This window comes from Dreissena polymorpha, chromosome 14, assembly GCF_020536995.1.
Source record: "Dreissena polymorpha isolate Duluth1 chromosome 14, UMN_Dpol_1.0, whole genome shotgun sequence".
Classification (NCBI taxonomy): Eukaryota; Metazoa; Mollusca; class Bivalvia; order Myida; family Dreissenidae; genus Dreissena; species Dreissena polymorpha.
Genome location: NC_068368.1, coordinates 31,790,560 through 31,813,318, shown reverse-complemented (window position 1 = coordinate 31,813,318; position 22,759 = coordinate 31,790,560). Strand labels below are relative to the sequence as shown.

Here is a 22,759-nt window from a genome sequence, read left to right as displayed (position 1 = left end):
GTTATAGTGCTAAAAGTGTAGCAGAAGATAGTGGCCAGGACGGACAGACGGCGGAGATAACCACATAATACATTTTAAAATCTAAACGCGTACCCTAAGTTCAAGGTCAATGTCACAGAGCTCAAAAAAATTTATGCGCGTGAAAAGGTCTTGTCCAGAGACACATGCGTACCAAATATGAAAGCAATATCTGGAGGGACACAGACGTTATGAGCTTTTTTTGAATCGCGGTCGCATATTACGAAACCTGAACGCGGACCACAAGTTAAAAAATGTCATGCGCATGGAATGGTGTTGTCCAGATACACATGCGTACCAAATATGAAAGCAATATATGAAGGGACACAGTAGGTATGAGCCTTTTTCGAATCGCGATCGCAGATTTCGAAACCTGAACGCTGACTTCAAGGTTAAGGTCATAGGGGTCAAACATATTATGCGCATGGAAGGGTGTTGTCTAGATACACATGCATACCAAATATGAAAGCAATATCTGAATGGACACAGTAGTTATGAGCCTTTTTCGAATCGCGGTCCCAGGAAAATCTCTGACCCGGCCCCACCCCAAGCCCCATAACTTTTGATCCAGGGGTCAAATCAAAATTCCGTCGCCGTCACCGTCGCACATATGCTCATAGTTACCCTGTGTGTAAGTGTCAAGGTTCTATTACTAAGAGTGTAGGAGGTGATAGTTGACAGAACGGACGGACGGCGGAGATAACCACATAATCCCCACTTTTTCTCCGAAAAGCGTGGGGATAAAAATGTTTTTTTTTACTACAAGGGGAACGACATTTTGCCAACTTGTTTCACGATTTATGAAAAAAAATAGCATTTAAAATACGTCGTTGAGTTGTTTTAAGAACATCAGTAAAAGAAATGAGATCAATGAGAATTGTGCTGATTTATTTGCGGACGCATTGTCTGCATAATTCTGCATCAAACGCCATCCATTAATAGACATTTTCCACGTGCGATAATAAATTTCTCAATATTGCATACCGGATATGTGTTTATAATTAAATGAAAGATAGATGAGTGGATTTATGGAGGGATAAATGGTTAAGCTTAGATGGATGGTTATGCTTACATGGATTACATGGATTGATAAATACATGGAAGGACGGATAAAACGCCAATCATCAATACTTATTTTAACCCATTAATGCCTAGCGCCTAGAAAAAAGGCATTGGCATGATGCGGCGTCTCATCAGGGTCTGCGCTCGTTGCATTAAGGAATTTCTGTAAGACTTAATCTAAATATAGAAATAAATATACTTGACATCCCTAATTTTGGAAATAAATTGATCCAATTTAGAAGGATGGGAGAGTCCACTTGGCATAAATGGGTTAAATGATTATTCGTTCGTGTTCTTCGAAAAGATATCGTTAAGTTGTTAAATCACTTTCTGACTTGTGAATATTATCGCGTATAATTTTGATCCTGCTCAATACTCTAGTCAAGTGTATGACGTTTAAAATATTGAATCATTTATTTAAGTTACCATATATAATATATAATTGTGCAGCTAAAATTTAGAATCTTTTAATGTCTTATAAAAAGTATACACTTATTATAATGGTTGACCTGAATTTGAGCTTGTATTAAATTAAGCACTTTATATATTGTTTGCACATATAATCAAGTGTACAACTTCCTTATTCATGAGGACACTCAATTTTCAACAAATGTTTTATTGGCAAATAAAAGCGCAACAATGCGAAAAATCAAAGGTTCGAATGTAGTCATGATTGAAGATTATGACGACGACGACGACATTTCTTGCCCTGAATAACTCAGCATTATGCTTATTAGTTGAGATTAAAAATATATACAGCGACAAAACGGATTAATTGAAGCATTAATTATGTTGAAATTTATTGACGAACACATTACTTACGCCTGGTATGGCTATCCGCCTGAAAAATTGATTGATCTAAAATAGAATCGCTAAAACATTGTTATTTTGTGTTTTATTATCAAACAATATAATAATATCACCGAAAGTTAAACAATAACAAAGCGTGTGTTATTTTTACATAGAACCATGAATGATAAAGTGGTTAAGCGTAAGCTTTGCTTCTATTAGTACAAAATCTAGGGCACAAAGTTCTATGCTCGCTTAAGATCATCATAAAGTCAAATATTTATATAATCAGGTAACATTTTTGTAGTCACTTAGTTGTCTTCTCGCGTACAATTGTAATGTAGTCACAAACTTCTCATTTCAAGGAACACCTTCATCGTGTGGGCGTATAGTTATACAAGCACGTACCATCTTCATGCAGTCATAAAGTTCTTACCTCCATTACCATTTTTCTTCTGATAACAAAGTGTAATGCTCACGTACCATCTTCATGTGGTCATAAAGTTATATTCGCAAGTATCATCTTCCTTCCAGTCATATACATAGTAGTTATATAACCACATATACCATCATCATTAAATGACATTTTAACGCATCATCTTTCTGTAGACACACAGCTCTATTAGCATGTGGCATATTTCTGTAGTCAAATAAATCTATTCGTATGTACAATCTTCCATGTAGTCCCATACCTCTATTATCATATACCGTCTACCATATGGTCACATATCTATATAATCTTGTACCTTCTTCGCTGAAGTCACATAGCTCTATTTGCATGTACCATTTTCCCTGTGGTCACATAGCTCTATTGACATGTACCATCTTCTTATTAGTCACAAAGCTCTATTGGCATGTACCATCATCTCTGTAGTCACATAGCTCTATTGGCATGTACCATCTTCCCTGTAGTCACATAGCTCTATTGGCATGTACCATCTTCTCTGTAGTCACATAGCTCTATTGGCATGTACCATCATCTCAGTAATCACATAGCTCTATTGGCATGTACCATCTTCACTATAGTCACATAGCTCTATTGGCATGTACCATTTTCTCTGTAGTCACATAGCTCTATTGGAATCTACAATCTTCTCTGTAGTCACATAGCTCTATTGGCATGTACCATCTTCTCAGTAGTCACATAGCTCTATTGACATGTACCATCTTCTCAGTAGTCACATAGCTCCATTGGCATGTACCATCATCGCTGTAGTCACATAGCTCTATTGGCATGTCCCATCTTCTCTGTAGTCACATAGCTCTATTGGCATGTAGCATCTTTCATGTAGTCACATAGCTCAATTGGCATGTACCATCTTCCCTGTAGTCACATAGCTCTATTGGCATGGCCCATCTTCTCAGTAGTCACATAGCTCTATTGACGTGTACCATCTTCTTTGTAGTCACATAGCTCTCTTGGCATGTGCCATCTCCTCAGTAGTCGCATAGCTCTATTTGCATGTACCATCTTCTATGTGGTCAAATGGCTCTATTTGCATGTACCATCTTCCTTGTGGTGACATAGCTCTATTGGCATGTACCATCTTCTTAGTAGTCACATAGCTCTATTGACATGTACCATCTTCTCTGTGGTAACATAGCTCTATCGGCATGTACCATCTTCTCTGTGGTAACATAGCTCTATTGGCATGTACCATCTTCTCTGTGGTAACATAGCTCTAATGGCATGTACCATCGTCTCTGTGGTAACTTAGCTCTATTGGCATGTACCATCGTCTCTGTGGTAACATAGCTCTATTGGCATGTACCATCATCTCTGAAGTCACATAGCTCTATTGGCATGCACCATCTTCTCAGTAGTCACATAGCTCTATTGGCATGTACAATCTTTCCTGTAGTCACATAGCTCTATTGGCACGTACCATCTTTTCTGTAGTCACATAGCTATATTGGCATGTACCATTTTTCCTGTAATCACATAGCTCTATTGGCATGTACCATCTTCCCTGTAATCACATAGCTCTATTGGCATGAACCATCTTCCCTGTAATCACATAGCTCTATTGGCATGTACCATCTTCCCTGTAATCACATAGCTCTATTGGCATGTACCATCTTCCTTGTAGTCACATAGCTCTGTTGGCATGTACCATCTTTTCTGTAGTCACATAGCTCTATTGGTATGTACCATCTTCCCTGTAGTCACATATCTCTATTGACATGTACCATCTTGTCAGTAGTCACATAGCTCTATTGGCATGTACCATCTTCCCTGTAGTCACATAGCTCTATTGGCATGTACCATCTTTTCTGTAGTCACATAGCTCTATTGGCATGTACCATCTTCTTAGTAGTCGTATAGCTCTATTGGCATGTACCATCTTCTTAGCAGTCGCATAGCTCTATCGGCATGTATCATCTTTTCTGTAGTCATATAGCTCTATTGGCATGTACCATCTTCTTAGTAGTCACATAGCTCTATTGGCATGTATCATCTTCTCAGTAGTCACATAGCTCTATTGGCATGTACCATCTTCTCTGTAGTCACATAGCTCTATTGGCATGTACCATCTTCCCTGTAGTCATATAGCTCTATTGGCATGTACCATCTTCTCAGTAGTCACATAGCTCTATTGGCATGTACCATCTTCTCTGTAGTCACATAGCTCTATTGGCATGTTCCATCTTCACTGTAGTCACATAGCTCTATTGGCATGTACCATCTTACCTGTAGTCACATAGCTCTATTGGCATGTACCATCTTCTCAGTAGTCACATAGCTCTATTGGCATGTACCATCTTACCTGTAGTCACATAGCTCTATTGGCATGTACCATCTTCTATGTGGTCAAATGGCTCTATTTGCATGTACCATCTTCCTTGTGGTGACATAGCTCTATTGGCATGTACCATCTTCTTAGTAGTCACATAGCTCTATTGACATGTACCATCTTCTCTGTGGTAACATAGCTCTATCGGCATGTACCATCTTCTCTGTGGTAACATAGCTCTATTGGCATGTACCATCTTCTCTGTGGTAACATAGCTCTAATGGCATGTACCATCGTCTCTGTGGTAACATAGCTCTATTGGCATGTACCATCGTCTCTGTGGTAACATAGCTCTATTGGCATGTACCATCATCTCTGAAGTCACATAGCTCTATTGGCATGTACCATCTTCTCAGTAGTCACATAGCTCTATTGGCATGTACAATCTTTCCTGTAGTCACATAGCTCTATTGGCACGTACCATCTTTTCTGTAGTCACATAGCTATATTGGCATGTACCATTTTTCCTGTAATCACATAGCTCTATTGGCATGTACCATCTTCCCTGTAATCACATAGCTCTATTGGCATGAACCATCTTCCCTGTAATCACATAGCTCTATTGGCATGTACCATCTTCCCTGTAATCACATAGCTCTATTGGCATGTACCATCTTCCCTGTAGTCACATAGCTCTGTTGGCATGTACCATCTTTTCTGTAGTCACATAGCTCTATTGGTATGTACCATCTTCCCTGTAGTCACATAGCTCTATTGACATGTACCATCTTGTCAGTAGTCACATAGCTCTATTGGCATGTACCATCTTCCCTGTAGTCACATAGCTCTATTGGCATGTACCATCTTTTCTGTAGACACATAGCTCTATTGGCATGTACCATCTTCTTAGTAGTCGTATAGCTCTATTGGCATGTACCATCTTCTTAGCAGTCGCATAGCTCTATCGGCATGTATCATCTTTTCTGTAGTCATATAGCTCTATTGGCATGTACCATCTTCTTAGTAGTCACATAGCTCTATTGGCATGTACCATCTTCTCAGTAGTCACATAGCTCTATTGGCATGTACCATCTTCTCTGTAGTCACATAGCTCTATTGGCATGTACCATCTTCCCTGTAGTCATATAGCTCTATTGGCATGTACCATCTTCTCAGTAGTCACATAGCTCTATTGGCATGTACCATCTTCTCTGTAGTCACATAGCTCTATTGGCATGTTCCATCTTCACTGTAGTCACATAGCTCTATTGGCATGTACCATCTTACCTGTAGTCACATAGCTCTATTGGCATGTACCATCTTCTCAGTAGTCACATAGCTCTATTGGCATGTACCATCTTACCTGTAGTCACATAGCTCTATTGGCATGTACCATCTTTCTCTGTTGTCACATAGCTCTATTGGCATGTACCATCTTCCCTGTAGTCACAGCACAATTGGCATGTACCATCTTCTCTGTAGTCACATAGCTCTATTGGCATGTATCATCTTCTCTGTAGTCACATAGCTCTATTGACATGTACCATCTTCTCAGTAGTCACATAGCTATATTGGCATGTGCCATCTTCTCTGTCGTCACATAGCTCTTTTGGCATGTACCATCTTCCCTGTAGTCACATAGCTCTATTGGCATGTACCATCTACTCAGTAGTCACATAGCTCTATTGGCATGTACCATCTTCACTGTAGTCACAGCTCAATTGGCATGTACCATCTTCCCTGTAGTCACATAGCTCTATTGGCATGTACCATCTTCCCTGTAGTCACACAGCTCTATTGGCATGTACCATCTTCTCAGTAGTCACATAGCTCTATTGGCATGTACCATCTTCCCTGTAGTCATATAGCTCTATTGGCATGTACCATCTTCCCTGTAGCCACATAGCTCTATTGGCATGTACCATCTTCCCTGTAGTCACAAAGCTCTATTGGCATGTACCATCTTCCCTGTAGTCATATAGCTCTATTGGCAAGTACCATCTTCTTAGTAGTCACATAGCTCTATTGGCATGTACCATCTTCCCTGTAGTCATATAGCTCTATTGGCATGTACCATCTTCTCTGTAGTCACATAGCTCTATTGGCATGTTCCATCTTCACTGTAGTCACATAGCTCTATTGGCATGTACCATCTTACCTGTAGTCACATAGCTCTATTGGCATGTACCATCTACTCAGTAGTCACATAGCTCTATTGGCATGTACCATCTTCACTGTAGTCACAGCTCAATTGGCATGTACCATCTTCCCTGTAGTCACATAGCTCTATTGGCATGTACCATCTTCCCTGTAGTCACACAGCTCTATTGGCATGTACCATCTTCTCAGTAGTCACATAGCTCTATTGGCATGTACCATCTTCCCTGTAGTCATATAGCTCTATTGGCATGTACCATCTTCCCTGTAGCCACATAGCTCTATTGGCATGTACCATCTTCCCTGTAGTCACAAAGCTCTATTGGCATGTACCATCTTCCCTGTAGTCATATAGCTCTATTGGCAAGTACCATCTTCTTAGTAGTCACATAGCTGTATTGGCATGTACCATCTTCCCTGTAGTCACATAGCTCTATTGGCATGCATCATCTTCCCTGTAGTCACATAGCTCTATTGACATGTACCATCTTCGCAGTAGTCACATAGCTATATTGGCATGTACCATCTTCTCTGTAGTCATATAGCTCTATTGGCATGTACCATATTCTCTTTAGTCACAAAGCTCTATTGGCATGTACCATCTTCACAGTAGTCACATAGCTCTATTGGCATGTACCATCTTCTCAGTAGTCACATAGCTCTATTGGCGTGTACCATCTTCTCTTTAGTCACAAAGCTCTATTGGCATGTACCATCTTCACTGTAGTCACATAGCTCTATTGACATGTACCATCTTCCCTGTAGTCACATAGCTCTCTTGGCATGTACCATCTTCTCTGTAGTCACATAGCTCTATTGACATGTACCATCTTCTCAGTAGTCACATAGCTATATTGGCATGTGCCATCTTCTCAGTAGTCACATAGCTCTATTGGCATGTACCATCTTCTCAGTAGTCATATAGCTCTATTTGCATGTACCATCTTCTCAGTAGTCATATAGCTCTATTGGCATGTACCATCTTCTCTGTAGTCACATAGCTCTATTGGCATGTACCATCTTCTCTGTAGTCATATAGCTCTATTGGCATGTACCATCTTCTCAGTAGTCATATAGCTCTATTGGCATGTACCATCTTCACTATAGTCACATAGCTCTATTGGCATGTATCATCTTCACTGTAGTCACATAGCTCTATTGGCATGTACCATCTTTTCTGTAGTCACATAGCTCTATAGGCATGTACCATCTTCACTGTAGTCACAGCTCAATTGGCATGTACCATCTTCCCTGTAGTAACATAGCTCTTTTGGCATGTACCATCTTCCCTGTAGTCAAATAGCTCTATTGGCATGTATTATCTTCTCAGTAGTCACATAGTTCTATTGGCATGTACCATCTTCTCAGTAGTCACATAGCTCTATTGGCATGTACCCTCTTCTTTGTAGTCATATAGCCCTATTGGCATGTACCATCTTCCCTGTAGTCACATAGCTCTATTGGCATGTACCATCTTCTCTGTAGTCACAAAGCTCTATTGGCATGTACCATCTTCCCTGTAATCATATAGCTCTATTGGCATGTACCATCTTCCCTGTAGTCATATAACTCTATTGGCATGTACCATCTTCTCAGAAGTCACATAGATCTATTGGCATGTTCCATCTTCTCTGTCGTCACATAGCTCTATTGGCATGTACCATCTTCCCTGTAGTCACATAGCTCTATTGTCATGTACCATCTTCTTATTAGTCACATAGCTCTATTGGCATGTACCATCTTCACTGTAGTCACAGCTGAATTGGCATGTACCATCTTCCCTGTAGTCACATAGCTCTATTGGCATGTACCATCTTCCCTGTAGTGACTTAGCTCTATTGGCATGTACCATCTTCCCTGTAGTCACAAAGCTCTATTGACATGTACCATCTTCTTATAAGTCACATAGCTCTATTGGCATGTACCATCTTCCCTGTAGTCATATAGCTCTATTGGCATGTACCATCTCCTCTGTAGTCACATAGCTCTATTGGCATGTACCATCTTTCCTGTAGTCACATAGCAACATTGGCATGTACCATCTTCCCTGTAGTCACACAGCTCTATCGGCATGTACCATCTTCTCAGTAGTCACATAGCTCTATTGGCATGTACAATCTTCTCAAAAGTCACATAGCTCTATTGGCATGTACCATCTTCTGTGTAGTCACATAGCTCTATTGGCATGTACCATCTTCCCTGTAGTCACATAGCTCTATTGGCATGTACCATCTTCTCTGTAGTCACATAGCTCTATTGGCATGTACCATATTCCGTCCTTGAGATACATGTAGTCAGTCCTTCAATGCGGTCAGGAATAGCAGCATCCCTTAAATGTAACAGGCATACAATCACAGAAAAGTTCGATAAAAGCCCATCCCACATATAACCTTTAATAAAGTGTTTGCAGTTATGCAGCTTTGACATCGAATATTGTTTCATAGACCGCAAAATAGGCAACTACCTGCTAATAAGTGTTGAACGCGGACATTTTGTTACTTACTAGAAGGGCATGTCATTTTAGAAAAGATATGCCCTCGTTCCGTGGTGATTACGCAGTGTTTCATGTTTGTGTGTTTGCGGTGTACGTGTGTGTCTTGTCTATTACATTTGTATCCCAATGCTTGTCAATTGGATTCGTGCCGTACATAATATTTTATTACATGGTTACTATTCAGATATTGCAGATGGAGTTTTACTGTGTTTATTCGAACGCATCGTGCAAAAGAAAGACATAGGCATACAGACGGACATGCATGACTCCTGTGTAATCCCGAAACAGGCTAATCAGGGACGACACTTTCCGTCTAAACTTGATTTTCTGTAAAGAGGGACTTCCTTGAAACTAAAAAGAAAACATAAAATCGTAAAGTGTCGTCCCTGATTAGCCTGTGCGGACTGCACAGGCTAATCTGGGACGACACTTTACGCACATGAATTAAGCCCAGTTTTCTCAGAACGCGGCTCATATTTTACTAGGATAGTGTTGAATACAGATGATGCGATGCCTAGCGAACCTTAACCACAAGCCTCAGCGTGTAGTTCAGGTTTGCGTGACGTGGTTATACATTAATTAGTGTTAAACACTTGCCTAGCATTCTATTCATAAAACATTTTCGCATTGATGTGTTCTTTTGTCTAACGTTAACAAAAGAAAATAGCTGAAATAAAAAATACAACATAAAGTTTCATCACAAAAAGATAATCTATTTTATGATACTCGATTCGTATTCAGTACGGATAATGATAAATACACACATGTTCGCTTAGTAATTTCTATATACAATTGTTTTGTTGAATACATAACTAAGATGTAATCACTCACTTAAACAAATAAGCAAGTATCAATTACGAGAACAACATTACGACAAAGCCCGTATCTCTATGAATTGCTCTACAGTAAATCCGTATTGCAATACGTATCGAATACAAATAATACGGTATGAAAAGAACTGGAACAGGGAAAATTTGAAACATGAACATGCATTAGTTGTTTGCCATCTTAAATTTACAAAATTGTGAAGAGTTTCTTTTGTATACATATTATATTTTTATTATTGAAATGACTAAACGTTTAGTTCCTTATGTCATTTGTTTCCATTGTATATGAATATGTTTTATGAATTCATGTTTCTTGATTCTTTTTTTAAATATTATAACACGTAAGTCTCATTCTAGTTCATTGTATGAAAAATTATTTCTGAACAGTAGGTTCGATATAGAATACAAAATGGATAATATTATCAATTAACATATATTCGATGACTTGAATATGTTAAATATATATGTTTAAATTAAAGCACTAGTATTAATAATATAGTTATTATTGAAGGTACTTTTCTAATCCTTACACACATAATATCTAAAGAGTGGTATTTTCTGTAGTGTGTGTCATATAGCATTTTGTTCCGAAGCATTGAAACAAAGAAATTCTAGTCACGAAATTTAAACGCAAACGGACCATGTATGTCTATCTTTTAAAAATGTCAACTTGCGGGAATGGTACTTTTCAAAACGAACTTGCGTAACAAAACACAAATAGTTATAATCAAAACTAAGTCTTCATATGTTACCATGGCGATCATGACGTGCTGACGAGGATGCCGTATTGGTGAAGCAGACCGTGATAAAGCTCGGCATGAACGAAGGACGGAAGTCTTGATCCGTCTTCAGCATTATGAAGATCGCAGTAGTCGTTCTGCCTCCAGAAAGGCTCGAATACGTGCTGCCAGTATATTGAGTATACCGCACGTGCTGCCAGTATATTGAGTATACCGCACGCACACACGCTCATGAGTCGATTATCGGACATGAGAAGCACGTGAAGGCTCCGAGTACACTCTCTGCGCCTGCGCAAACTGCTCTCATCAATCTGTAGTACAACGATTGACGCCGGTCCCTCTCAATCTGACCAACCACAATCTTCCCATTTTGGAAGATCCTGTCACTTTCTCGACAGCGTTGCTTCCATGCGTGTACATCATCTTCCAGCTGTGACACAAAATAAACGAAGATTATTGAACACTATACAGGTCATATCACATGTCCGCTTAAGAGAAAATCTTAAGTTATATTACGTTCGTAAAATTTAAATGCTGTGTGTATCAAGTAGAGTTGCAATTGCAAAATGAATTATGGATTATTCTTTGTAGTATTGGGTGGTTTGTAACGATATAGATTCAAATAATAAAATGTCTGGCTTATATACACGTTCTTCATGAGTGAGGTCTTATCTGTTGTGTTACGTCGACAATATTTATTGATTACTGTAATGATGCATTTAATGAATATTTTAGTAATGGGGATAACACTAGGACAACACTAATGATGTCAATACGCCGAAAGAGAAAACATGGCCTAAGATTATAAATAAGCACAGGCTAATTGGGGACGAAACTTCCCGCCTAAACTGATTTTTCGCTAAGGAGTGACGTTTCAATAAACGAAATATACCATAAAAGCCGGCAAGTGTCGTACCTCACTAATTTGGGACGACGCTTTACGCACATACGTTAAACCACATTTTCCCAAAGCGAGGCTCATATTAAAACAAAACGATAGCACTAATCCCACCACTAACCTGCTTGACATAGACGCCCCACTCCTCCTTGTCTCCCAGTATGATCCCGCGCCGGAGCAGCTCCCCTAGCTCCGTAATGGCCGCCGTCACGTGGATGCGGCAAACGCTGATTGCCTCGAAGTAAGCGAATGTCTGCTCGTAGTTCTCTGTTACCATGGAAAAGAGAAGAGGTTCGGTTTGTGTTTTAATATGATCGTTATGCTTTAGTGTGGTGTAATGCTTGGTCACCGACTTTGCGTTTACATACGGCGGAAATTATAAACATTTCAGCGTGTACATCCAAACAATATGTTTATTTAACTGTTGGCCTTTTAAACTTTTAAAGTATACTTGATGTAAATTACGACATGATAATGAATGTGAGAACACATTTTGTAGATAAAACAAAGCCCTCGGAAGTTTTTACCATCATTTGGGTGGTGAGGCGGGTACCCTCCAGATCTCTTTCCCCAATTATTATTGTATCTCATTATAAACTGGGTCAGAGACCGTCCTTTGGAATAAATTAGGACGCACTTACCACAGGATCATAGTTTTTCATTGTTGTTGTCTTTTTACAATTTATTTGAATTAGTGCAATTAATTGTATTAACTGGTTAACAAAATATCAAGAATTGTCGGATACATCAGAATACTGCAGAATACTAGAACTTCGGTAGTATGGACTTAACATATTGCACACGTGTAAGCTGTATCCCATTTATCATTTTTTAAATTGTTCTTTCACAATTTACGTTAAGAAAACTTCAAACAAAAGACATTATCATGCTGTACATTTATATTTAGAGACAATATCACAATGGGATACGACTTATGTTTTTTTTAACTGAAGTGATCAGATTTTAAAAACAGGACTTGCTATGATATAAAACAAAACAGTATGAAGTGTATGTAGAAAACAACTATTTTTTTCTAAACTGTATTCAATTGTTTTCAATGTGTATTCGAATTCGCGACTATTGAGATCACATGCGCGAAAAATTGGGTCATACAGAATTATAACCCGCGCCACCGAACGAAGAGATATAGACACTTTTTGAGAACCAAGATTATAAATAAGTAACACAATATTTAAAAATATTTTTAATATGTACTGGTTAGTGATATTTCGCTTGTTTGCATATAAAAATATGATTTTTTTTTTAAAACCTATGAAATTATTTTTTAAATGCCCTTATTACAACAGGTAATTTTAATTTAGCTCAATTATAATCTTCAAATTAACTTAAAAGGTGTATCTTTCAAAATCCCATTTTAAAGGCTTGTAAGGGTTGTGGAGCTTATCTGTGTCGATCATTAAACAAGACATGATTTATGACACACTCGGTAATTGAAGGGCATTAAGGGCCAGTATGGTGGCTTTAAATTGCATGTACTAGAAAATGGGCAACATACTTTAAAGAGCACCATTTATTGGAAGGAGCGGCGGAATGTTAACAAGACGGTCACTAGCCAAATTATTATGGAAGCATCCGCCGAATCTGTTGCCGCAATGCTGACGCCTTTGAAAAAGTACGTCTCAGATATACATGTACTAGATGTGTGACAGATACAGATGTTTGGACAAATACATATGTATTATTCCGATATGTAACATTTAACGTCAATGTGTGACCTCTTTTTGTGACTTAAACCATTGGGCAAGGTGTACACATTTTGCGAGCGATACGCCACCTGCAGATGTCGATCATTTGTGGAAGGTTATTTAAAATTAATAAACGATGATCTTACATATATAACGAACCAACGAACAGGATGTGCGTACGGATGGACAAGTGCAAATATAAATTACCTACTTTTCACCAAAACAAATCTTTGAACTGGCATAAACATGTAAATGTGCCGCGCTCTGCGAAAAAGGGGCTTAATGCATGTGCGTTAAGTGTCTTCCCAAATTAGCCTATGCAGTCCGCACAGGCTAACGAGGGATGGTAATTTCAGCTCTAACTGTTATTTCGCTAAGGAGATCCTTAAAGAATTTCATAAAAGCTGAAAGTGTTGCTCCTGATTAACCTGTGCGGATTGCACAGGCTACTCTCGGACGACACTTTATGCACATGCATGAAGTCCAGTTTTCTCAGAACAAGGCTCATTTATTGGAATGAGCGGCAGAATGTTAACAAGACGATCAGTAGCCAAATTATTATGGAAGCATCCGCCGAATCTGCTGCCGCAATGCTGACGCCTTTGAGAAAGTTCGTCTCATATAAACATGTAACTAGATGTGTGACATATACGGATGCCGCTCATATTCATGTTTGGACAAATACATATGTATTATTCCCATATGTAACATTTAACGTCAATGTTTGACCTCTTTTTGTGACTTAAACCATTGGGCGAGGTGTACACATTTTGCGAGCGATACGCCACCTGCAGATGTCGATCATTTGTGGAAGGTTATTTAAAATTAATAAACGATGATCTTACATATATAACGAACCAACGCACAGGATGTGCGTACGGATGGACAAGTGCAAATATAAATGACCTCCTTTTCACCAAAACAAATCTTTGAACTGGCATAAACATGTTAATGTGCCGCGCTCTGCGAAAAAGGGGCTTAATGCATGTGCGTTAAGTGTCTTCCCAAATAAGCCAATGCAGTCCGCACAGGCTAACGAGGGATGGTAATTTCCGTTTCTACTGTACTTTTGCTAACGAGAGACTTAAACAATATCATTGAAGCTGAAAGTGTTGCTTCTGATTAGCCTGTGTGGATTGCACAGGATAATATGGGACGACAGTTTACATGCTTTGAGCCCAGTTTTTCCAGGTCGAGGCTCATGTGCTGGCATAAGCGTGTACATTCATTATTGAGATCAACCTCGGTTACGTGACCTCACCTGGACTGCGTGGACGTATCTCTATTTGGTCGGCGTCCTCGCTCGGGTCGTCGGCAATGCAATCCATGATGTGGACCGGCACCGACTCGCCGGCGATGTCCATGTACACCACCTCTATCGGCACTGAAAGATCAGTTAAGAATTTAACGAAATTCTTAATGAAATCCTGACTGTACATGCTAATCTGGGACGATTACACGCATGCATCAAGCCCAGGACCAAACAAGCCTTCAGCAATCATGTACCTGTTGCCATTATATACGTTTAAAAGTTTACTTAAAATGGCGTGGATATAAAACAAAGAAAAGTAATTAAGTTTCATAACCACTAAACCATTACAGCATACACGCCAAAAGAAGGGCAAAAACATCTGCATTATTGTATTAAAATTACATACATCGCGGAATTTTGTAGTCATTTTACTTGAAAAACAACCACACAAACAACAGAGCCCATTCCGTGAGGTTACCATTTTACAATCCACTAAATAACATTTATAACATTAAAGAGACAAAACGGTGAAACTGTTATATTGTGTTATAATCAAACAGTTGAATAATTTTAATCATCTCATTTACCTTGCGATTCGCTTTAAAACCAACTGTATTAATATGAGATATATAAAAACAAAAGCCGGGTGGAACACAAGATAGCCATTATGCGTGTAATGATATACATAAATCAAATTAAAATAAACTAAAAGGCGCTCTAACATTTCAGGAGAACATGTGTCCGGCACATGGAAAGACACAACATACTGTTAAATACGAATTATCATGTTTATTCGTCGGCATACCATTTCGTGGTTTGTGGGGTGTTGTGGATTTCTGATTTTGGAAAAAAATGGACCGTGCTCTGTGAAAAGGTGGTTTAATGCATGTGCGTAGAGTGCCGTCCCAGATTAGCCTGTGCTGTCAGCACAGGCTAATCTTTGACGACACTTTCCACCTAAACTTGATGTTTGCTAAGAGACTTTAATGAAATGAAAAATATCATAAAATAGGAAAGTGTCGTCCCTGATTAGCCTTATTAGCCTGTGCGGAATGCACAGGCTAATATGCGACGACACTTTACGCACATGCATTAAACCCCTTATTCACAGAGCACGACTTATATGAATTTGCCAAGGTCATTTGCCGATGTGATTGTGTTAAACTCGCTGATCGTTAAACCCACGAAATAAAAGAGCACGAATGACCCACGAATAATTGTATGGTTTTACAGTACATAACGACCGATCAAACATTTGATACAATTGAAATGTATCATATTTAAGACTTCTGAAATAAAATAACAGAAGAGAACACAATTTATGTGCACACATGTTGCTAACAACTGCTCACACCATTCTGTAAAATCACCAAACAATTCCCTACACGGCCAATACGTGTAACAAAATACCGGTAGTACCGACACGTGCAACGAAACAGCTATAAAATACACACTACTGGCGCTCAATTGGTCATTGTCGGATCAGATAATTCTTAAAAGCACATCGGCTACCCTTAAGTATACTACTATGTACTCCGGATACGGAAATACGCTTAATGGCACCCCGGGATACTTGTTTGTGTATTTACCGTACCCCGGGTAATTTGTGGTATACTTAAGAGTACCCCGGGTACTTTTAAGTAGTACCTGAGACGACAATGACCGATCGAGCACTACTGACAGATAAATGGCTTGTCACCAAACAACAATCTCCAAACGGAGTTGTCGTGCCATGCCCTCACATACACTTTGATCGAGCTATGCTGGTTCCAGTAAAATATCCGCCCGATGGTTGAACAAACACGTGTTTAACCCATTTATGCCTAGCGTCCTGAAGAAAGGACATTGCAAACAGCGTAGACCCAGATGAGACGCCGCATAAAGCGGCGTCTCATCTGGGTCTGCGCTGTTTGCTTAAAGGAATTTCTGTAAGAAATATTCTAAATATAGAAATAAGTATACTAGACATCCCTAATTTTGGAAATAACTTGATCCAAGTTTGAAGGATGGGAGAGTCCACTGGGCATAAATGGGTTAATTTACCTTTTAAAATTAAATATTGTTGTGCATGCATTCATGACAAATACATAAGCATAAGATATGCTTCGAAAAAAAATGTAATTGCATACATTATGACAGCTGTAAACTCATTTCTGGAAATATTGGAAATATCAACGGATCCGTCTAGAATTTAGACTTTGTTAAATCCGACAATCGGCATGATTACCTACATGTCCCTATACCCTTGAAGACCCTATATATTTCTGTATGGTAGGACCCTGTAGTTAACAACTTAACATGGTAAGATACGTCTTAGCTGAATTAATGTAAATGCTATACTATTAATTGCGGGTACGTAACACGTTGTCGAAAGAGATACACACTTGAAGTAATAAAACTATTTGTTAGTGAGCAACAAACTTAAGAAAATAAATCTCTAAATGCGCGATGTAAATTGAAAAATACATCCTAAAATGCATACAATGCGTGACATAATACATACCATGCGTGACTTCTTTTCTCTTAAATACATCTATCAACAACTTGGTCTTCTTAGACATGTCTTTGTCCTTCCCTTTGGAAGACCTCTTGAAAATAAGGGTCTTCTTCTGGACGACCTCCCGAACAGAGGTCCACTGGAAACACAAGCACCGTGTGTGAACATTAATGCGATGCTGCGAGTAAATTGTAGATGAAAAAATAACAATGGCCTAAAGACTTGTTTGTCCGACCTACTTGGCAGAAACCTGCTGGAAACAATAGGATAATGTGTGAATTGTAACTATAAATGCGAATGTCATATTTTGGAGTTAAAAAGCAAAATCTTAATTGTGACATGCACATATAGTATCGTATACTGGGATCAGGGCGTTTAAAGCACATTTATAGCACCATTAGATGCCAGTGTCCCATGTCAGTTGCTAATTGCTAATAACTACGGGATATAGAAAATCAAACCATAATTGCTTCGCATCATGCGAAAATAAATGTTATGTCATGTTCGGCCGACTGACTTATGGGATTGTTTACCCTCGGGACTTCGGTTAAAAACCATTGCCCGAGCACACTGCTTAACATAACCTTGCATAAAAAGGTCGAAACGGGCCATAAAATGGACAGCCCGATTTTACTGGGCTGTACCATTGATATAAATAGAAAACTTTGCAGTGTTGGTGCGGTGCCTTAATAAAAATCTATTGGTTTAAAAATATCTATCCTTTATAAGAAGCGTTAAAAAACGCAGTACTTTACAATGGCTGGGCCTAACGCTGTTTAAAAAGCATGTTCGGCCCGCTATGAAGTCGCTATATAACGTTTTGTGGCCTCATTATCGCACAGCGTAGCATCTGCACAGACTGTCCTGTCCGATTGACCCATTATCGCATGACGCGGCTCATATGACGGATTTGTGTCACACTACTACTCGGAACAAAAAATGTAATGTAGAGATACAACAAAGTAAACCGTGGCAGTAATACTAGCCGTACATGATGAGTCGACTGTATTTACCAACACACGCTTACACTGTTCTCTTTTTAATGTCGTGTTAGTAAATAACATGACTTGCGTGTTTTATTTAGTGCTAATATTCTTATATAACTGATACGACGGGCGTAGGAATTATTACTGTTATATCGATACTAAATCGCAATTTTACCTTCATTTGAATGTGTAAGTATTATGTTTATCGTTTATAATACTATTACTATAAATTATTTTTGATCAGGACAAAATTAAATTGAAAGATGTCAATGTTGTCTTACAAAAACAATAAGTTTACAATAAAAAAATACTATTTTTTTAGTGTATTTAATAATCTGAGTAAGCCCAATAATTTTAGCTCGATTGCAAAGAAAACTTTCGGCTTGTTGAGCTACTCTAGAGTATTTTTCCTGGGAAGAATTAGTACTTGGTGTCTTATAAATAGGCACTATTGAGAACGCTCCCAGATTAATGATCCAACCCAGGATCTGCTGGTCGCTATGCGGACACCATTAAATATAATATTGCATTATGATTAATTGTTCACTCTGTTTCCCTTGTATCGATCAAAGAGAAAAAGATAAACACGGTACAGTGATTTTTGTGGAACCCGTCTGATCAAACAGCGTACTAAAATCGCATAACGACGTAGACTGCTAAGAAGCATGGATGACGAAGAACAATTATTTGTGGTTTCTTTTGTTAAGTAAATGTATTCATTTGGTTGGTATGTTTCACCAAAGATCTATAAATACACAGTGTATTTATAGATCTTTGGTTTCACATTCTCTTCATTTGATCAATAGTTTGATCATTATTATGACTTTTCTTGAAGATAAGACTTCATTAGTAATTTAACCCTTTCAGTGCGGGAACCGAATTTTAAAGGCCATTGCAAACAGTTTGGATCCTGATGAGACGCCACAGAACAACTGTTTGCTATTCTGATAGTATTCTTTGAAAAAAATCGAAGAAAATGCTAACTTTAGAAATTCAGCAGACGACATTTTAGCAGAAGACAAATTACCCAGCATGCAAAGGGTTAAACTCGTCTCCGGATCTTTGATGAGGGAGAATACTGACCGATTCAATGCAAGTGCGTTAAAGGGGCCTTTTCACAGATTCTGGCATGTTTTGAAGTTTGTCATTAAATGCTTTATATTGATAATTGTAAACATTGGATATAAAAATGTCCAGTAAAAAATCAAGAATAAAATTTAAAAAAGAAAATAAAAGGTTACCCTCAGCAGGGCTCGAACCACTGACCCATGGAGTCATGGAGTAAAAAGTCTACCACTTAGACCACTCGGCCATCCTTCCGGATATAATGCCAAATGTATGTTATACTTTATATTAGCAATCCTCATAGTTTCACAAAATATAACGGCAACAATAGAACTCTCCAAATTATTAATTCGTTTCGCGTTGCAACGCTTGATAATTTTCGGGGTTTTAAATCGTCAAAAGATGCATACAAGGGCTATTTTATAGCATGGTAAATGTTCAGTATTACTGTTTCCTCACAAATATCATAACTAAAACGAAAATTCTTGAATCTGAAACAACTTTTTTCAATTTTGTCAATTTACCCAAACGTGAAAAGGCCCCTTTAAGTGCCATCCCATATTAGCATCTGCAGTCCGCACTTATCAGGGACGACACTCTCCACATGTACAGGATTTTCAAGTACAAGAGACTGCATGTACACGAAAAACTCAATGAGACGCGTTTTGAGAAAACTGGGCTTAATACATTTGCGTAAAGTGTCGTCTCAGCCCGCACAAGCTAATCAGAGACGACACTTTCCGCTTGTATGACATTTTTCGTTTAAAAGAAGTCTCTTCTTTGCAAAAATCCAATTTAGACGAAAAGTGTCGTCCCTGATTAGCATATGCGGGCTGCACAGGCTAATCTTAAACGACACTTTACGCACATGCATTATGCCCAATGTTCTCAGAACACGACTCCAATAAAGAACAGAACAGATATTTATTACGACTTGTACATAGTACATTGTCAGTCTTAACCATACTATAATAGACATTTCAAAAGGTCATGTGAAAAGTAAGTGATTATACAGAATTTAGTAATGTACATATTGTAAAACATAATACATGACAGTAGTGTCATGTACCACACAAAATGGTTATCATATTTAAAAAAAAAAGTATGCGACAGGGTGGCAATCAGTTATTATGCTGTTAACATGCATGTAAAGTGAAATAAATACAAGTTGGTCATTTTAAGTATATACTTTGGGCTATTATACTTTTAAAAAGAAGGAAATAGCCAATATATATTGCGCGGGTTATGTAAGGCAGCATATTGTATAACCAAACAAGTAATAAAGACGCAAAGTGTTCTCACTGATTAGCCTGTGCGAACCGTAAAAGCTAATTTGTGACGTCACTTTTACGTACATGCATTAAGCACCATTTCTTATAACGCAGTTCATTTGAGTCGTGTTCTGAGAAAAATGGGCATAATGCATGTGCGTAAAGTTTCGTCCCAGATTAGCCTGTGCAGTCCGCACAGGCTAATCAGGGACGACACTTTCCGGCTAAATTGGATTTTCGCTTAGAAGAGACTACATTTAAACGAAAATGTCATAAAATCGGAAAGTGACACTAAACGCACATGCGTTATGCCCAGTTTTCTCAGAACACGACTCACTTATAAACAACATACTTACTCACATAGACACGTGTTTTCTTCCGGATAGAGTGATTACTCAACATATTAACACTCAATGGTATGCGAAGCATTTGTTATTTAGGTTAAACATATTGTCGGTCCACTGGCCCGTTTGTCAACAGTCACAAATGCGCAGTTTAATGTTTCAGCTGGTAATACATGATTTAAAAAAAAGACCTGTATTCATTCGAGTCATATTGAGACGCGTTCTGAGTAAACGGGGCTTAATACATGTGCGTAGAGTGTCATCCCAGATTAGTCCGCACAGGCTAATCAGGGACGACACTTTCCGGTTTTTTGGTATTTAGTGTTTAAAGGATGTCTCTTCTACACGAAAATCAAGTTAATGCGGAAAGGCTCGTTCCTGATTAGCCTGTGCGGACTTCACAGGCTGATCTGGAACGATACTGACGCACATGCATTAAGCCCACTTTTCTCAGAACGCGACTCTTTTGTTTATCAATGTAATCTAAGATAAGTAAAATATTTTTGCATCTCCATGAAATAGCAATTACAAAACGCATGTGTATTACTAAAAAACAAAATTGTGTTTAAAAGAAGATATATAAATGAAAATTTGTTCGCATAACCCAGCTGAAAAACACCACTACCTCTTGGCCAATGCAAATTACTGAGCGCTTAAAAAGCCCGTACAAATGAAGAACAAAATGAATTCGTTCTTTTGTAAAATTGATTAATTATGTAATTCTACTTATTATGTGGAGATATTTTAAAGAAATTTGAACCTCCCTTTAATAAGGTTAAGAAAAACTCGAATTATAACCTCAACACAAGCTAGTGAAATATATACTTTTAAACTTCCTCTTTTATTGAATCATTAACCATGGGAGGATTTAGTAAACAGCAGTATGTATTACAACGATGTATTTGTGACATACGCATGAACATACAATTTACCTTTTTACTGTTTTCTTTACATATTTGTAATCAAACGCCCAATAAAAAATAAATAGCTAGTGTGCGCTCGAAATATAAGTGTTAATTCATCAAGAAAAGAAACATCAATGAAATTATCGTCTTTTCAAATGCGTCTAACAAATACTCGTGCAGCGTAAACATATGATATATGCTATAAAATGAGACCATACGTTATGCGTGTTGACTTAGTTTTCAAATATTACATCATTGAACCTAGAGTGGTGTTTTAGTAAAAAAGTAGTAAAAATTGATTTCGCTAATTTGATTATTTCGGCACGTTATTTTTTATCGCCACTTATTGTCGAATTCGACCGAAAATTGCGAAATGCAGCGATCTAGCTTTTTCTTATATAAATATTTCTGAAATAATTATAATTCTCAAACTAAAATGCACAGTAAGGTTCGAGAATAAAGACCCATTTTATAAAAACTTTTCCCGGCGAATTTTCCGAGCATACGTTAATTAAATGACTCACCTTTTTCTGGACTGATTTTTTTAGCGGTTTGACCCAGCTTCCGCATCCAACCGTCAGCTCTTGGTCCTTAATTTCTTCTTCTGACATGTCAATGTTATTTATTTTTTTGCGAAATACATCTCTCGTGCTTGCGCTAAAAAATAGAATTGTGACGACGTCGCCTAGCAACATCGTCATCTATTGATCACAACGTCACGTATATTACATCATAATGCATATTACTTCTATAAGAACACATGATGATATTTATTTTATAAATCTGGATTTTTGATGGTTATTGTCATGTTTTCATTATTTAACTGACGCATTATGATTAAACTGCCAATATATAAATATATATATACATAGAGAGAGAGATGTACAACGCAATATCCAATTGCGATAGACGCGAATAGTTTGGTACGTATCAGTAGGGCACGAATAAATGACGAGATTAATATTGAACTTTTCATCAACAAAGCTTATTTAATTGATTAGTGTAATCAATTT

The 22,759-nt window shown here is 38.1% G+C and overlaps 2 protein-coding genes across 15 annotated transcripts in view; one reads left to right on the top strand and one right to left on the bottom strand.

Moving 5' to 3' along the window:
• Positions 1 to 1,978: 1,978 nt before the first annotated feature.
• On the bottom strand, positions 1,979 to 22,470 carry LOC127857682 (uncharacterized). Of its 14 annotated transcripts, none has more exons than XM_052394283.1 (8): positions 22,271 to 22,470; positions 17,182 to 17,314; positions 14,688 to 14,810; positions 11,842 to 11,987; positions 10,835 to 11,252; positions 6,763 to 9,090; positions 4,562 to 6,382; positions 1,979 to 4,485 (listed from the first exon to the last, which is right to left on the bottom strand). In XM_052394283.1, exons 1-5 carry the CDS (start codon positions 22,445 to 22,447, stop codon positions 11,052 to 11,054), a joined length of 780 nt encoding a protein of 259 aa, XP_052250243.1. In that variant the 5' UTR covers positions 22,448 to 22,470; the 3' UTR covers positions 1,979 to 4,485; positions 4,562 to 6,382; positions 6,763 to 9,090; positions 10,835 to 11,051. The 14 variants fall into 14 exon arrangements, with proteins under 14 accessions (XP_052250243.1, XP_052250245.1, XP_052250247.1 ...); XM_052394285.1 differs by having other exon boundaries at positions 1,979 to 4,409; XM_052394287.1 differs by having other exon boundaries at positions 1,979 to 3,649.
• A 29-nt stretch (positions 22,471 to 22,499) lies between these two features.
• LOC127857681 (uncharacterized) overlaps positions 22,500 to 22,759 on the top strand; it is a 31,477-nt gene continuing 31,217 nt past the window's right edge. The window contains exon 1 of the mRNA XM_052394274.1: positions 22,500 to 22,669. The gene's annotated coding sequence lies outside the window, so the exon portion shown is untranslated. The remainder of the gene's footprint in view (positions 22,670 to 22,759) is intronic.